The sequence below is a fragment of the Microtus ochrogaster genome, linkage group LG1 (assembly GCF_000317375.1).
Source record: "Microtus ochrogaster isolate Prairie Vole_2 linkage group LG1, MicOch1.0, whole genome shotgun sequence".
Classification (NCBI taxonomy): Eukaryota; Metazoa; Chordata; class Mammalia; order Rodentia; family Cricetidae; genus Microtus; species Microtus ochrogaster.
The window spans coordinates 23,171,555-23,187,793 of NC_022027.1; the positions used below are offsets into that span (position 1 = coordinate 23,171,555).

At 46.7% G+C, this 16,239-nt stretch overlaps 1 protein-coding gene across 16 annotated transcripts in view; it reads right to left on the reverse strand.

Annotated features, from left to right (window-relative positions):
- Positions 1–16,239, reverse strand: part of Apbb2 (amyloid beta precursor protein binding family B member 2) — a 337,583-nt gene that overhangs the window by 45,638 nt on the left and 275,706 nt on the right. For all 16 annotated transcript variants that reach the window (XM_026785195.1, XM_013350791.2, XM_013350789.2 and 13 more), the window contains one exon: positions 15,025–15,152. In XM_026785195.1, the coding sequence (XP_026640996.1) occupies positions 15,025–15,152 (128 nt within the window). The remainder of the gene's footprint in view (positions 1–15,024; positions 15,153–16,239) is intronic.

The window sequence follows — 16,239 nt, forward strand, 5'->3', positions numbered from 1 at the left end:
GCTACTCAGGCAGGAGGATGACAAGTCCAAGGCTTGCTTGGGCTATGAAGTGAGTTTTAGGTCAATCTGGTCAATTTGGTGAGACCTTGTCTCAGGATAAAATGTAAGAAAGACCCGCTTTGTAGCTTAGTGGTTGTTCTAGATCCAGCTAGCAGCAGCAGGAAGAAGAGGAGTGGGAAGAGGGAAGGAGGAGGCGGCCATTGCTGCTTCCACACAAGGGAATTCAGAGTAGGAGTGCCCAGGACTAATACTAGCAGCCACACAATGGCCTGTGCCCTGAGGAGACCCAGCTGCCATGGATGAGGCCACCCAAGGCAGAAAGAGGAGACAGGTACCTTGGCTCTCCTTCAGGCTCAAGTGCCTTCTACTGGCCTAACTTAGGCTGAACTTATGTAGGAGTCAAGAGGCCAATGTGACACAGCACCCATGCACATGCCTGTGTTGCCTCAAATCTGGACAGGGGCCCCCAGTAAACTGCAAAGCACGCCAGAATATGCACACGGTCCCAGTTACTCTCCCTCACCCAACTTCCCCGCACTTCAGAGCATTGACTCACAGGACTGTGTCATAGTGAGTCACATTCGGTGCAACATAAGACAGGGTGCTGACTGTCAAGGGATTTACTGTCTAGCTGGGGAGCCATCACACCTGCAATGCTACACAACAAATAAGGTGGAAAAGGTATGAAAGTGACTGCGGTAAGGAAGGACCTCGCAGGGTGTGATATGAACACCCAGATCCTAAAGAAGCATCACTTCTAGGCGGAAGTTTTAAGGATAGTCAGCAATACTTTAACTACGCAAACGCAAGTGGCACCGCCATCCAACCTTCAGAGGCCTCTCAACAGAAAGGACGCTGCTTTAAATTATCAAGACACTTGGTTTGGTGCCTGGTGGTAGTGGCGCACGCCTTTAATCCCAGCACTCGGGAGGCAGAGGCAGGCGGATCTCTGTGAGTTCAAGCCCAGCTTAGTCTTCGAAGCAAGTTCCAGGGCAGCCAATTACACAGAGAAACCCTGTTTCAAAAAAAAAAAAAAAACATTTGGTTTGGTTGTTACTGGAGTGTATTGTAGCCTGTGTTGACGGATATAAATGCTTATAGAAGAGATAGGAACAGGACTATAGGAAGATCAACATCACATAACATTCGTACAGAGCTTGACAGCTAGATCACAAAGGGCTCCATGGGACTCGAAGACTCGTACAATTGCCTGCGTCAACCACTAAGTACAATACATCTTCTGAGTGCAGGACTATGAAGCTCTCGCTCATGCCTGCACAAGCTAGTCTACTGTGAGGGTTTAAAAAGTCCTTGGAGACATAGCTGGTCAGCAGCACAAAAACACAGCGCTCCTTTCTGCATCATGAGAAGCACCTCTATTCCCCTGCTCTGATGAGCATACTTCTTTGGGACAATGTCTGACAAAGGGCTCCAAGGCTTAAGAGAATGATTAGCAGTCTCAGGAGTAAAAGCAACCGAAACTTTATGCTGGGAATATAGCTTGGTAGCAGAGAACTTGCCTAGCAAGTGCAAAGCCCTGGGTTCCATCCCCAGCACCACAAAAAATGAGAACTAAATAAACACTTGCCTAACAGGGAGCACATTTTGAAGACAAAGCATATACTATCCATCCCCACCTCTCACTGTGCAGTGTAGACAGCTTCCCAACCATATCTTGTTTTAAGAAGCCTTTTCAACCCCCAGTTTAGCGAATTTAATGAATAGTATTAGGTTTTATCTTTCTTATAAATATCTTCTACAGCCTCCATTATGTCAATAAAAAAGACAAAGCAACTATTAGGCTAAAGGGTGGCTAGAGATGAATCAGACCATTTCCTTTAGGCATGAAAGGGTCACTAGACAATGACTCCAGGCCAATGAATTTGTAGAGGAAATACATTAAGAAATTTCTCTCCATCTGTTACATATAATGCTTTTAGTAAGCGCCGCTTATCTTTGAAATGGGATTCCGGGTGGCAGCAGAAACTCGAGTGGCTGGAGCACCTCTGGAGGTGGGCTGGCTCTGTCACACTTTATTGTTCTCTAACTCATGTAGAAAGCCAACAGTGTCACTTGGAGTGACCAATAAATACTAACCGGCTATAGGGGGGATTTTTTTTTTTTTTATCTTTGCTGTTTGTTTTACTACATGGGAACTTTCCGGGGAAGAAAAGAACAACCTAAGACACTCCTGTTTCAGAACGCTCTCTACTTCCTGACCTGGAATACTGCAGAAGTCAGAGGAAACTGTGCTTGAGACAGCCTGGATGCTGGACTTTAAACTGGATGATGGGACATTATAACCATGCTCTGTTTATTTATTAAAATTGATAGTCCACTTGCTTTCCAGAATGAATCAGTGGCCTCAATAAAAGGTGTATATTATATCAAGTTGCTTTTTTTTTTTTTTTTGATTTTTCGAGACAGGGTTTCTCCATAGCTTTTTGGTTCCTGTCCTGGAACTAGCTCTTGTAGTCCAGGCTGGCCTCGAACTCACAGAGATCCGCCTGCCTCTGCCTCCCGAGTGCTGGGATTAAAGGCGTGCGCCACCACCGCCCGGCTTTATATCAAGTTTTTGTATTTTTTAACAAGTAAAAACTTAAAATCAAGCCGAAGGCAGAGGAAGTAATTCTAAAATTCAATAATGGTGAATGTTAGAAACCCATTCAACCATTCTGACCCACAGAAATGGCCGTGTATGCGGGTCCATGTACAAAAATTGCTATGACTAAGAAGTCTACTTGAAACTTCCTTGTAGAAAGGGAAACACAACAAACTACATAATTTTTTACTAATAACCAAATTCTCATGCACAAGTTCTTTAAGAGATAGTGTTCTCCAGAGTGTTTCAAGGGAATATGCACACAAGTTCTCGGGTCAAGGGCCATTTAGCAGGTGAAAGAGTATCCTCAATGACGACATTATCAGACAAGCGAATGTCCTGTCCCTAAGAAGCATGCTTTGCAAGAAAGGCATGGCACAAGTGGTGTCAGCAAATCAGAAGAATCTCAACAATACTCCTTTGTGACAACACCAGAAGGTTTAAGTTAGTGCAGAATCGGTGTGTCTCAGTGTTCTCTAACCTGGCAGAAATTCCGATCAGTTTGGGGTTCACTGTTATGAAGGCTCTGAGGTGCCCTACTCAAATATCATGTGCATTTCAAATGACTGAGGCTCTCCCCAAGAACAGGGCATGGCAGACTGTGGTTTCTAAAGTCATTTGGGCAGGGAACCCTTTTTTTCCTTAAGCGCCAATATTGAGATGTATGATACTCAAGCTCCAAAAACTTTTAGCAAAGCTGACTAGAATCAGTGTTCTTCAAGCTACGACTCATTAGTGGCTACAAATAGCAGGTATGAGTTAAATGGACTAGTAAGAAGAAAAACAAAACCCCAAAACCCAGCACTCGTGGGGGGCAATCACTGCTGTATTAAAGTTTTGTTGGTTATATGTGAGGAGAGAGAGGGAGACAGGGAGGATGCTGGGTCGCAGCACCAACACTACTCCTCACGAGTCATGACAGAGAACTTGAAGTGTAACGACGCAGATATCATGAGTGTTAAAAGACAGGACTTCATGGGACATAACTATCCTTGTACAATCTGTGTGCATGTGACACTCATAGAGGGAGTTAGACAAGGCTGTCCTCAGCGGGGCAGAGAAAGTATCCCTCCACTACTGCTATGTCCAGAGGGGAGCACGGCATGTGCAATCTAGGGAAGGAGGCTACGTGCAGAGTCCTTGGGAAACGAGCACTAGGAGGCACAGCGGTGTGTGCTTGTAATCCCAGCACTCTAGAAGCCAAGGTAGGAAAAGTGATGAGTTCCAGGAGGAGAATGAGTTCTGAGCTAGCCTGGGGTATCTACTGTAAAACTATTACTACAGCCAAAATACTGAAAATACCTCTAACTCCCTGCAATTCTTTATTTTCCCAAAGGGTTCTTCTAGCCTCTTTAAATCCCTACCTGCTGTCACCAGTGGGTAGTTCATCTTGTCTCACCCCCCCCCCAAGAATTTTATATTAACAGAGCCATATGGCATGTGTTATTTTTCTCAGTATGTATGGGGTCTTTTTCTACAGTTATTTTGAGAGTCAGCATGTGGCTATGTGAATCAGCAGTTGGACACTCGTCTCTATAGTCACCTGCTGACGATGTTGGACCTGGACATGGCTCTGGCTACTACTCTGCACCTGAGAAGCCAGAGCTGGGTAGGTAACAGGTGGAGAGACGCAGCCACTAACACGGGTTCTCACCTGTAAGGAGGGAGGACGGCTTTCTGCTCCGGGTCGCTCTCCCTTCCTTTTGGCTCCTTCCTTTTTCTAAGGGAATTCCTCCCAGGGTACTCCCCAGAAAATAGCCCAACAGACAGAAATGCCCAGTTGGAGTTGCAACATGGAAATATGGGACATGGCCCCTGGGTCTATGGTTGTGAACTATGAGGGAGTGAAGACAACATGACTCTGCTGGCGTTGGAGGGGACAGTGAGGCCAGGAATGGGGACCAGTGAGAAGAACAGCCCTGGTGACTTAAGTGTGATGGGCCAGCAGTGTCGGGACCCAAGTGACTGGCTGAGAACTCCTTATGGGATAATATTCATAAATTCTCATTTTTCTCTATCAAAACTCAACTCTGCCAAGCACCACCTATTCTAGGGCTCTAGTTCCCAGCTCTGATTCTTACATAGCCAGAGCCTGGCTTCGTGAGAAGCCCCGGGAAATACCACACCATCCTGGGGCTCTGAGACATGCTGGTTTCGGAAGAACTTTCAGAGTTCTCATAGGAGCTCTGTGAAGGGATTTCAAACCATTTGTCACCATCACAGTGAACCGGGAAGTTACAGCTTTTACAGAAAGTCAAGATCAGAATACCTCCAGCCATCCGTAGTCTCATTATGTAGTCCTGGCTGGCTTGGAGCTCACTCTGTAGACAAATATACCTTAAACCCACAACATCTGCTTGCCTCTGCCTCCCAAGTGCTGAGATTAAAGATGTACCACTACATGTGGCTTTGTTTTACAGGGTCTTATGGATCCCAGGATGACCTCAAACTCTCTCTGAAGCTATGGCGGCTTTGAACGAATCTTCCTGTCACCTCCCTGCCTCCATTCCTCAGAGCTGGGATTGCAGACATTTTCCAGCCCAGTCGATTTCTGCCACTGGAGATTCCACCCAGGGATGTGTGCACACTAGGTCAGCGCTCTGCCAACTGAGCTATATAACCACCTCTAACATCTCCTAGCTTTTAATATATATCATTTAATGAAATGAAATGAAATTTATGCCCTAGCAATGCTGAAGCATGCATGGGCAGCCCATGTAAGACAGTTATGTATATCATTTAATAAGCATGTGTGTGTGTGTGTGTGTGTGTGTGTGTGTGTGTGTGATTCTATCTCAAGGAACTATTATCATGTTACTATAGCAGCATGGTGAGCGATGCACAACTTCCTGGAAAGCCCCTCTGCATTTCTGCCACCAGAGGGACAGTCCCTGGTGCAGATGGAGGGGTGAAGAGACCAGGACACTGATTAGGGCCCTAACGGTGCAGGCAAAGAACCACGAGTGGCTTGCACATGGGACTTCCACTCCAGTTCTTTCTCTTGATCTACTCCAGCTCCCAGAACTCCCAGATTGCCCACAGTGATCCCCTCTCTTTGAGATCAAACCGAGGCTCTCAAACCCTTCTCTCCTAGCAGCTCCCAAGCCAGATTATATTTTCCCTCACTGCACTCAATAAGAAGCTACAAATCTCAGGGAGATGCATTTGAGTTCAAAGCATTCAAGGTGACAAGTGCTTTATGAAAAGTGGCAATGGACGCTCATTTGCAGCAACACGAGGCTGAGGGCATGCACAGCTCTTCAAGTACATAGTTCCCAGCTGAGCAACTGGCACACTAGCAGTGACGGAGCGAAGCTCTGCTCCCAGCAGCTCCAAGCTTCTCTGCTCTTAGACAGACACTCATACATGTTTATTTTATTTTTGGTTTTTCGAGACATGGTTTCTCTGAAGCTTTGGAGCCTGTCCCAGAACTCACTCTGTAGACCAGGCTGACCTCAAACTCACAGAGATCCGCCTGCCTCTGCCTCCTGAGTGCTGGGATTAAAGGCGTGCACCATCACTGCCCAGCTCATCTGTGTTTATGTGAGTGGCTCAGCCGCTGCTCCAGCCAAGACTACTTCTCAGAATGCTCCAAGATGCTGCCTTGAAGACTGGTTCAGAAAGCGGCTGTAACCAAAAGCAACAGATCTCCTCCCCACTGCATCCAGAAAGGCTGACTCACCACTTGGCTCAGGACTCAGGATTTGAAAGACGGACATTGGTCAGGGATCCTCAAACTTGGTCGCCTCCTCTAGAAACAGCAGGACAAGGTCCCTGGCTGTTGCTAAAACCTGCACGGGATGCTGGGCAATGAGCAGGGCCAGGAGCACCAAAATGGATGAGCACTTCTCACAAGGATTTGGCTTCTATGTCACTATCAGTGACAGTGCCACCGTGACTGATGTGATTGAAGATGCCCACCTGAATTCCCCGAGGGGAAGTTCTTTAGGCAATCACTTACAGTGACTTTCCTTAAAGGTTATTTTATGCTCAAAGTCCAGCGAGAACCTCAGCATGATTAATGGGAGGCAGGGAGGCCACTTGTGAAGAGCCGTGCCATCCCTACAGTGTAAGTCAGCAGACTGGCCAAGAGAATCCCCATGCCCCTGCCCATCATGAGGCTGTATTAAAAAAGATATTAACTCTAGAGGTCACGATAATGCTTTGGCACAGGGAGGGAATTATTATTCTCTCTCCGAAGACTTCTCTCCCTGCGGCACGGCAGCAGACACCCCAGATTACACTTTCATCAGCAGAGGTTGGGGTTCCATCAATCTTTCATGACTGTCTGACTCACAGAATCCTCAATTGGGTGGCCTTAGGAAACTAACTGTCTCCCTCACAGAGACCTGGCAAATCACATCTCGGAGAAGCAACGATGGCCAAGCATAAAACACAGGTAACTTTCAGAGGAGCTAAAAAAGCTAAAGGTGGGGTGGAGTGAGGACGGGACAGATGGCTCAGTGGTTAGGAGTGCACTTTGCTCTTGCAGAGGATGGGAGTTGTTTCCCAGCACCGACATCAAATGGCACACACCTGCCTTTGCCTCCTGAGTGTTGGGATTAAGGACGTCCGCCGCCACCACTGCCCAGCCTTAGGCACCAGCTCCTTGCCCCCCTTTAAAGGTGATTATCCCATGCATTTTGTCCTAGTGATTGAAAGCCAACTGACACCCCGCCCTCGATGGGCACACTGTGAGATAGTGTGGTATAGCTAAACAGTGGACCAGCCACAGCCACTCACTTAAACCAGCTCCCCCAAGTGCTCTGTGTTGAAGTTTGAATATGAAATGTCTTCCAAAGGCTTACACTCCTTGCTGGGAGGAGGTGGGAGATGCTGGAACCTTTAACAGTGGGGCCTTGTGGGAAGACAAGGTCACTGGGGTTATGCTCTTAAGGGCATATTAAGACCCTGGCTCCTCATCACCCTCTTTACTTCCTGGCCACATGAATGCGTAACTAAGACATAAGGGCAACAAAGCCAAATAATCTCAGGCTGAAGTAAAGCTTTCCTCTCTTCAAAGGCAATGATCTCAGGTAGAGCGTCACAGTGATGGAAGCCAGACTGGCACCTCCCCCACAACATAACAGACTGCACAAGCAGCTGCCTCCTTCAGTCTGGGCTAATTCATTTTCAAGTGTCAACAAAGGCCGGGCGCAGGACCACCACGAAACAGAAACAATAGCAGTTATCTGAGAAGAGGGAAAGAAGAATTGCCGCTGGTAACTCAGAGGCCATCAGGAGAACATTAAGAGATTCTCATGGGAGCAGTCATTCCAAAATAGGGCTCTGACCTCCACAGTTAGGGGAACCCAGGAAAGAGGTTGGGGGTGCTGAAATTGAGACATTTGGAGAAAGGGTCCCACAGAGCCAAACTGAGCCAAAATAAATCTTTTTTGGAGGTGATTATCTCATGCATTTTGTCATAGCCACAGAAAGAGAATCATCACACCCCTCCCCTCTACGGCAGACTGTGGGAGCAGTGTTGGGATAGCTAAACAAGAGAGCAGCCATAGTCTGGGGCTGAAGAGTGCGTTCAAGGCCAGCGTGAGCAATGCAGTGATATAAATGCCACAGTGAAAGCGGAAAGAGGGCTGGGGACAGAGCGCAATGGGAAGGGGCTTGCCCAGCATTGGGAAGGGGCTTGCCCAGCATGGGGAAGCCCAGGTGCAATGCCTAGTGCAACAAAAGAATGAGGGGGTGGAGGAGAGCTCAGAAGAGGTTTGGTTTTGTCTTGGTTTTACTGTTTCCTAACTAAACAACTGCAGCATTGTCAAGGTCCAACCAAAAATAAGCAGTGTTTGCAAAAGAAACCAAAACAAAACAGCAAAACCGGAAACAAGAGCATGTGCTATGTGTAACAAGAAGCCTTTGAAAAGCAGCTTGAACCAAATCCATTCATAAAAGCCACTGTGGATAACCTAGGGGAGGAGAATACTGAAGAACACCCAGCACAATTCCTTTTTGTTGTTGTTGTTGTTGTTGTTGTTGTTATTGTTGTGTTTCTCTGTGCAGCACTGGCTGTCCCAGAACTCGCTCTGTAGACCAGGCTGGCCTCAACTCTGAGATCCGCCTCCCTCTGCCTCCCAAGTGCTGGGATTAAAGGCGTGCGCCACCATCCCAGGCTACAATCCTTTACATTAGTTGGAGAACAAGTTCCTGAGATTAAAACCAGACGGAACGACTGAGCCAAAGAGAAATGCATCTGACAGCGAAGGGATAATCTGTGACAAATAAAGATCTTATTAAAATTAGTCATCGCAATCAGAAAAGAGCTATATAAAGTATGTTCCAGGGAAAGAAGGTCTGCCCTACAAACCACCCTTACAAACATTTCACAGGGTCACATTTAACCTGAGTAAGGGAGGATGAGTTCCTAAAAAGCATATGTACACGACACTGTTAACGGTTGCTATCGAAGGGTGCAGGAATATAGAAATATAAAATTGTAAGCCCAAACACATTATGGGGAAATAAATAAATAAATAAATAAATAGATAAATAAATAAAGCTGGCCTCCACTGTTAACCTTTAACACTTTCTGCCTTAAGAGCAGACATCCCAGCAGCCATGTGGACAGAGGTAAACTTGTAACAATTGTCTCCTGCCCCAGCTTCCCAGCTAGGCAGGTACTGGGGACAAAGGTTAGCTTCTAACTGCTGCCTCTATGGGACCCTCTGCTTGTAGTCCCTTCATTTTTAACTGTCCCCTATGTGACTCTACTCTCTGCCTTGCATTCTTTTAGGGACAGTGAAAAGCGGCTGTGACAGTCACAGGCTTTCGCAAACACTCAAAGTTAACATTCTAACGTCCTATAACCAAAAGTTATAATGTAATGTGATTTTAAGCCTGACCTCAAGGTTGTAAAAGTTCTTTGACCCACACCTGGTGCTTGACTTTACTATAAGAAGAGCCCCCAAACCAACCCTCATTGCCAGAGTTTCCGAAGCCCGATCTCTAGCTGTCCTTACCGCAGGGTAAGCTTTGTGTGCCCGGCAGTAACTTTTCTTCTTTTCTGAAATGAAGCTTGCTTCTGGTTTAATAGACTTTGGTGGTCTGTCCCCCATCACTGCAACCCCGGACCCAACACTATTAATTATGGAGAAATTTTATCTTCATTAGAGCAGGTCCAATGGAGTCTCTACTTACAGTCAATATTTATTAAATGCAATCAAATTTTTCTTAATAAACAAACCTCAGCAACTTAGTGCTGCCACTAATTTAAACAAATGAGTTTACTACCCAGAGCAGCCTTTCCCAAAGCGTGTTTCACGTGCATGTATTTCCACGAAGGAAACTGATACATATCCTTCCCTACAGCCCATGCGAAGGGTTGGTCCTCAATTCATGGAACTGCTGGGAAGTGATGGAACCTTTAAGACATACAGCCTAGATGAAAGTGGTCATATAAGTACATGGCCCTGATGGGGACACTGGGACCCTGGCCTCATTTCTTTCTCCCATTGCTTTCTAGCCATGATGTGGGAAATAGCTCCCTCTACCACGTTTCCCTCAAGATTTACAGCCGCTTTGCCACAGTCCTAAAAGGAATGGTGATAACTGATCTTAGGCCCCTTTCCTTTAAAAGACTGACTATCTGAGCTATCTCCTCACAGCTACACAAGCTATTCCAGTATAGACACAGAAAGTATTCCACTCTAGACTGCAGTATAGAGCCTCAGAGACTGGAAGGGGTCCAGAGTGTGGAAAAGACCTGCCACGTTGTTTAACAGTTTCCCAGGCAACTCTAGACTCTTCAACCTTCTTAATGCCCGACCCTTTTGAAGGGACTCTGGCCATGGCTGGCACTCTGGAGCATGGCAAACAAGGCTCTGGCAGGCCTTGCCCCTCTCCCCAGTTCCCTCTGCCTGGCTAAAACCCCTTAGATTACATTCCTGAAGCTGGTGACCAGGGTCTACCCTTTTATTTGGCCACTTCCTCCTCCTAAGGCTGACTACCAAGGTCAGGCTATCAAAGTACTGAAGTACAGCAATCAAAAGCTCCCTTTGGTTCACCTAATTAACATGTCCAATTAAAATTAAACACCTTATCCAAACACAGGGTTTTCCCTTCTGCCTTAATAAACCGCCAATTGTCTATGGGCCAAGTCTGTCTCCTCTCTATCGAGAGGCAATCCTTTATGTCGTTGTCGTCGTCATCATCGTCGTCATCATCGTCGTCGTCATCATCATCATCATCATCATCATCATCATCATCATCATCATCATCATCATCATCATCATCGTTCCCCACCTCCAAATACCCCCTCCTCCTCTCCCTTGTTCTCTATCTCCTGTCTTTGTCTCTTATTCCCTGCCCTTTGTCCCTGGTAGGGGGAGGGGGGGGGTGTGTGACTAAATCTCCTTTGAGCTGAGAACTTGGTCTTGGGAGTCCTGAGCTGACACCGTTTCCTTTCACCTTTACCACAGTTCCTCATGTGGTAGTGACCCTCAACCATAAAATTATTTTGGTGATACTTCATAACTGTTATTTTGCTACTGTTATGAACTGTAATATAAATATTTGTGGACATAGAGGTTTACCAAAGGGGTCGCCACCCACAGGCTGAGAACCCTGCTGTAGACCCTTTGTGTGCCATGGATACCTCACATGGTACAGCACCACAAAAGCTTCCCACTAAAGAGATCTGAAACCTAGACAGGCCCATCTGGCCCTTTGCATCATGGGAAACAAGAGGGCTTAGCAGACACTCTTGCCTCTGGGCGACAGATACAGCATCTTAGTGTCCTTCCTGGAAGATGGGTTCACACCTGTCACTGGAAAAAAACAAAACAAAAACGGGGGCAGTCTCTGCTAAAGTTCCATTGGGTTGAGAAATTGAGGTCATTTATGTTTGACACTTCTATTAAAGAATAAGGAGAAAACTGCTTCCCAAGGTGTAAAAACGCTGAGTTTAAAGTCTACACAGGCCTTCGAAACATGAAGTGACACCCCTCCTACCCATCGCTAGAATGGTGGCCTAGCAGGCCACAGAGTCCAAATGAGAAGTGGTTCTCTAGTCGTCCGCTTCAGGGACTGAGGACAAAACAACAGTGAGAAGCCCCGTGCCACCCACACACCTGAGGACACCCTCTTTAACACAGTGGTGGGGACACAGCACATCTGTCTAAGGGCTCCTCGGGGGAACACACTACCTCAAAAACTCTAAAACTCCCTCACCAGCCTCCACATCTTCATGTTAGTCTCACTGTGATTAAAGCAGCCAAGCTGTGGTATGACGGGGAAGGAGGAGGCAGCTCTGCACTGCCAGGCGGTAAAGCAATCGGGGTTCCAACCCCCCCCCCCAAGAAGGCATGCCCCTCAAGCCAGGACTAAGCTGCAGCCAGAATTGAAACCCTATAAGCAAACCCCACAGAGATTACATCAGAGGCAACCCCAACTCCCCACACAGTTCACAAGAAGCCTTTCCTACTCAGCCCAGGAAGACAGTGGACGGGGTGACATCACCCACCCCCCAGATTGCCTCTTCACCCATGGTAAAACTACCAAGGAGTTTCACGGTAACTGAGAGCCTTAAAAACCTTCAGAAAACGCCATCGCCAACGCTTTCAGAAACTGAAGTTACACAGCTCGGAGGGGTGCACTGCCCTATTGGGGAAGGTTCTGCCCTCCCAGTCTCTTGCACATACTTTCCTTACTCATTTTAACCACATCAAGAAACCCCCCAAGAGAGGCCCTTTCCTCAGCAAGGCAAGGTACAAAAGAGAATGCGAAATGGCCTTGTTTTCTCTCGCAAAATGAAACACTGTTATGTTTTATTCATGCAAAGTGAAAACCCTTTTTCTTTCCAGCATTACAAATTGAATTTGCTCTTGTAAATTGCTGTTAAGGAAAAAAAAGAGACAGAAAGAATCAAAAGCAAAGGAAAGTTAAATAAATATATATATATTTAGCCGGAATACAAAGGCTCCTTCTTCTAGGGCACAAAAGCTAGGGGGACCAATGGGGAGAAACAGACCCTTTAAGTGGCGAACTTGCTTCTTTATCTACTGTTCCAAAAGGGCTCAAAGACACCCCCCACCCCTAACCACAGAGATGTGCTGAGGTCCTGAGAGCCTATGGGGAGACACTAACATAATGTTACCTACCTTAACTGTGCTCTTTGGTGGGGATGGGTTTGGGAGGGGCTCTTCCTGCTCAGCAGGTAAACTGAACTCACCAAATTTGCAAGAGTTTCCTATCGTCTATCTCCTGTGATCAACCATCCTAGAAGCCACCGGAAGTCTGACCCCTCCCCTCCGCAGTGACTTGAAAAGGAAGCCATGTAATTAGCTGCATCTGTTAAGTGCATGTTGCTTTAAAAAAATTAAGGGTAAACACTCATTAAGCGCTTGCATGTTTTCATCACTGTGCCAATTATTACACACACTTGCTGGTGTACACACACATGTGCCGTTGTCCCTGGCAGCCATCTTCGTTTCTCAGATGGGAGAAAATGAGGCACCGAGAGCTGGAGCAATCTTGCCATCTAGAATCCGAATCACGTTTCTCTGATACACAAGCAGCAATTGGATTTATTTTAAACAAACAGTGTAGACCGAACACTTGCATGAGTAAAATCTAACCTAAAACACACGTAACGGGGCTGAGGACATGACTCGGGTAAGAGCGCTTACTTGAGCCTTCAGTGAGGTGACACCACAAACAAAACCCAAACAAATAACAGATCTGAATACACATTTCTGGTTGTGAGGATATATAACAGACTTCATTTTGGCTCCTGCCGTAAAGACAGATATGGAGAACAGAAATCAGGAAAGAGTGAGCCCTCTACAGAGGCTACTTGTTTCAGATGGGTAAAAGCCACCTCAGAGCTTCTTTGTAACAGCCATTCACTGAGGTGAAGGCGAGCGAGCACTCCAGTACTGCAGCCCTCCAAATATAACATGAATCATCTGCCTACTGGCTCACCCTAAAGCTGGGGCTCCTCACTCTCATATAAAGAGCTCAGAGATTTATACCCGATCAGCAGTCAGAAAATTCTCCTTTCTCAAGTCTGGTTCCAACACAAACGCCTGTTCTTTTACTGTCAAATATCTAGTCAGAAGCCTTCATTTCTGGTTTAGGATGTGGAACTGGTCAAGGACGATCAAACACACTGGTCCGTCATATACAGGACAGCTGTATAAAAGAAGGCAGACCCTCCCCTTATAAAGGACCATGTGACCCAACCGTCAAACAAACAAGCCAGAACGCTCAGGAAAACCATCCTTCTGGCACCTGAGATTTGATCTACTTTGTAACATTCTTGTGCATTTTCAACACGATTACCTTAAACGTTCAACAGTTTGACCCAAAATGCTAGAAGACACCCCTATACCGTGAGAACTGCCAAAACACTGACTATAACTTGTGTCAACTGAATGTTCAATTATTTTGCAATGGGTTCAAGTACAGTATTAGCGGTAACAGTAGCTAAAGTCCTTAGCTACAACACGGCTTGAAAGTCGGAACGTTAGTTTTCTGACTTTTGGAGAAGAGAAGAGCCATAAGTACTTGTGGTAACTTATTTCCAGGAGAATAGCATAAAAACACACGCGGAATGCAATTGTTATAACTAAACACTTCAAGTGTTAAAAAACTTTAGCCAAACCCAAATGGCCGATACTCATGACTTTTTAAAGATCAAAGGTTTAGGCTTGCATGTGATCTTACCCTTTCAAACAAGCCCTTAGGAAGAAACGTCACTAGTGACATGAATCGGAAGCAGTCAGGACGTAACCAAGTACAACGACATGGATAAGAAAAGGAATGTAAAAAGAATGTGAAGAAGAGAGAAATAACGGGTGCAGATTGTCGGAAGGGTAGGGAACTTGTGAAAACGAGGGAGAAGTGTGAACAGAAGCCCTTTGAGCCACACGAGTGGCCAGGCTCCTCCCCCAAGAACTTCTACCTTCCAGGTTCCACCCACAGAATACTCTAACTGCCCTAACTGCTGGACCCCATCCTACAGAGTAAAATAAAAGGCCAATTTCTGGACATGAAACCCCAACGATATTCATCCTGGAAAGCTCCACCCCCTAAAAAACTCTATATAAGCCCTGTATCCTGTTCGGTTTGCCTGTTTCTCATCTGAGCAGAGGCAGCCACCCTCCTGGGTTTTTCCCTCCCAGTAAACCTCTTGAATGAGGTTTGTTGTGTGGTGTGACTGAGAGGTATTCCTTGGCTCCTGGCTGCCAGGACACCTTTCCATCCGAGCTGTAATACCTACAGTGTAGACCCAAAGGCACGCAAGAGTCAGAGATGATGAGTGTTTGAGGGATGGAAGCCAGGGAGGAAAAGTTTGGATGTCTTGGGAGGTGGGGGAGCAGAGAGAGATTCACTTGGGTCTGTTATATCTCTACAGTTTCCATTAAGATTCATACTGAGGGAGGTTAGGCTGTACCAGCCCAGACACTCACCGGCCATTGTCTCGGCCCACTCCCCACACACGGATGCTCACGATGGGCTGCGAGTGTAGCACGGAGCGGTCCATGGGGTCCACGAGGCTGAGCATGTCGTTTTCCAAAATCAGATACATGTCTTTGCCCTGGGCGTCAACAAGAAAACATGGAGACCTTACATCTTGTGTGTACTTTCTCGTCAACTCTTATCTTTAACCACTGACACTTCTGGATTTAGACAAACTGCTAACAGGAAAGCCATGGAGTATTTTCTTTTATAAACTCCACCCACCCCCTCCAGCCACCAACTGTTCCCTCCTCACCATTATTCATGCCAAGGACACTCTCCTTCCTTGACCCATAGCCACTGTCCACCTCTCCCACAGGATGGGACACATCCAGCAAAGGGTGAACATCACTTCCCTGGGCTTGTTTATTGAATGTCAATATCACACCGATGTCTGAGGTGCACAGACTCTCAGCTGCCCTGCCAGAGCTTGGCTTATGATCTCTAACTAGCAGCCGTGAACGCTAAGGTTGAGCGCTAGGTACCTGCCCCAGGTCTGATACAGAGCCCATAATTACGGACATTGCCATTATACTGAGAGGGAGACCTCTGGCTTTTCAACGCTTGAGCTGCGGTTCGGATTTGTAGGGTTTGTTCGTGTCCCCTCTCCCTATACAGGTTGGCTCTTTAAGGGCAGGAACGTAGCTTATGTAACTTTCTTCTTCCCTCATACGATCCTCATGCATGTTTTCAAGGAGCTATTAACCATCTGCTGGACAACTGAAAGATGACCTCTCAAGAAGGCGACTGAGATGCCGTCATACTGAAGCCAGGGAAGCCTGCCCGAGCTGGATCACGAGGCCTCTCGGTGGGGCTCCAATCCCAAAGGGATGGTTGAGTGACTCTTCGTATAATTTCTGAGAATGATGTCAAAGGTTCTTAAAATGACTGAGCTGTGATGCTTGGGGTGCCAGGGGTGGGAAGGCAGGGCCACTGCCAGATGGTGATTAAGAATGCCAGTGTCTGCAGCTGGCATTCAGAGCAACCGAGGGCTTTCCCCCAAGAGCAGATAATCCATTTGCAGATGAAATCATAAACATGAATGTAACTTGCACAGACTCATGTGGCCGTAGCCTTCCCATAGAGCGTGAGCGATGGATCGCCTGCTGCCCCGAACCTATGCTATCTGCGGATGTCTGCCATTTATGTCAGTGCAAATCACAGCA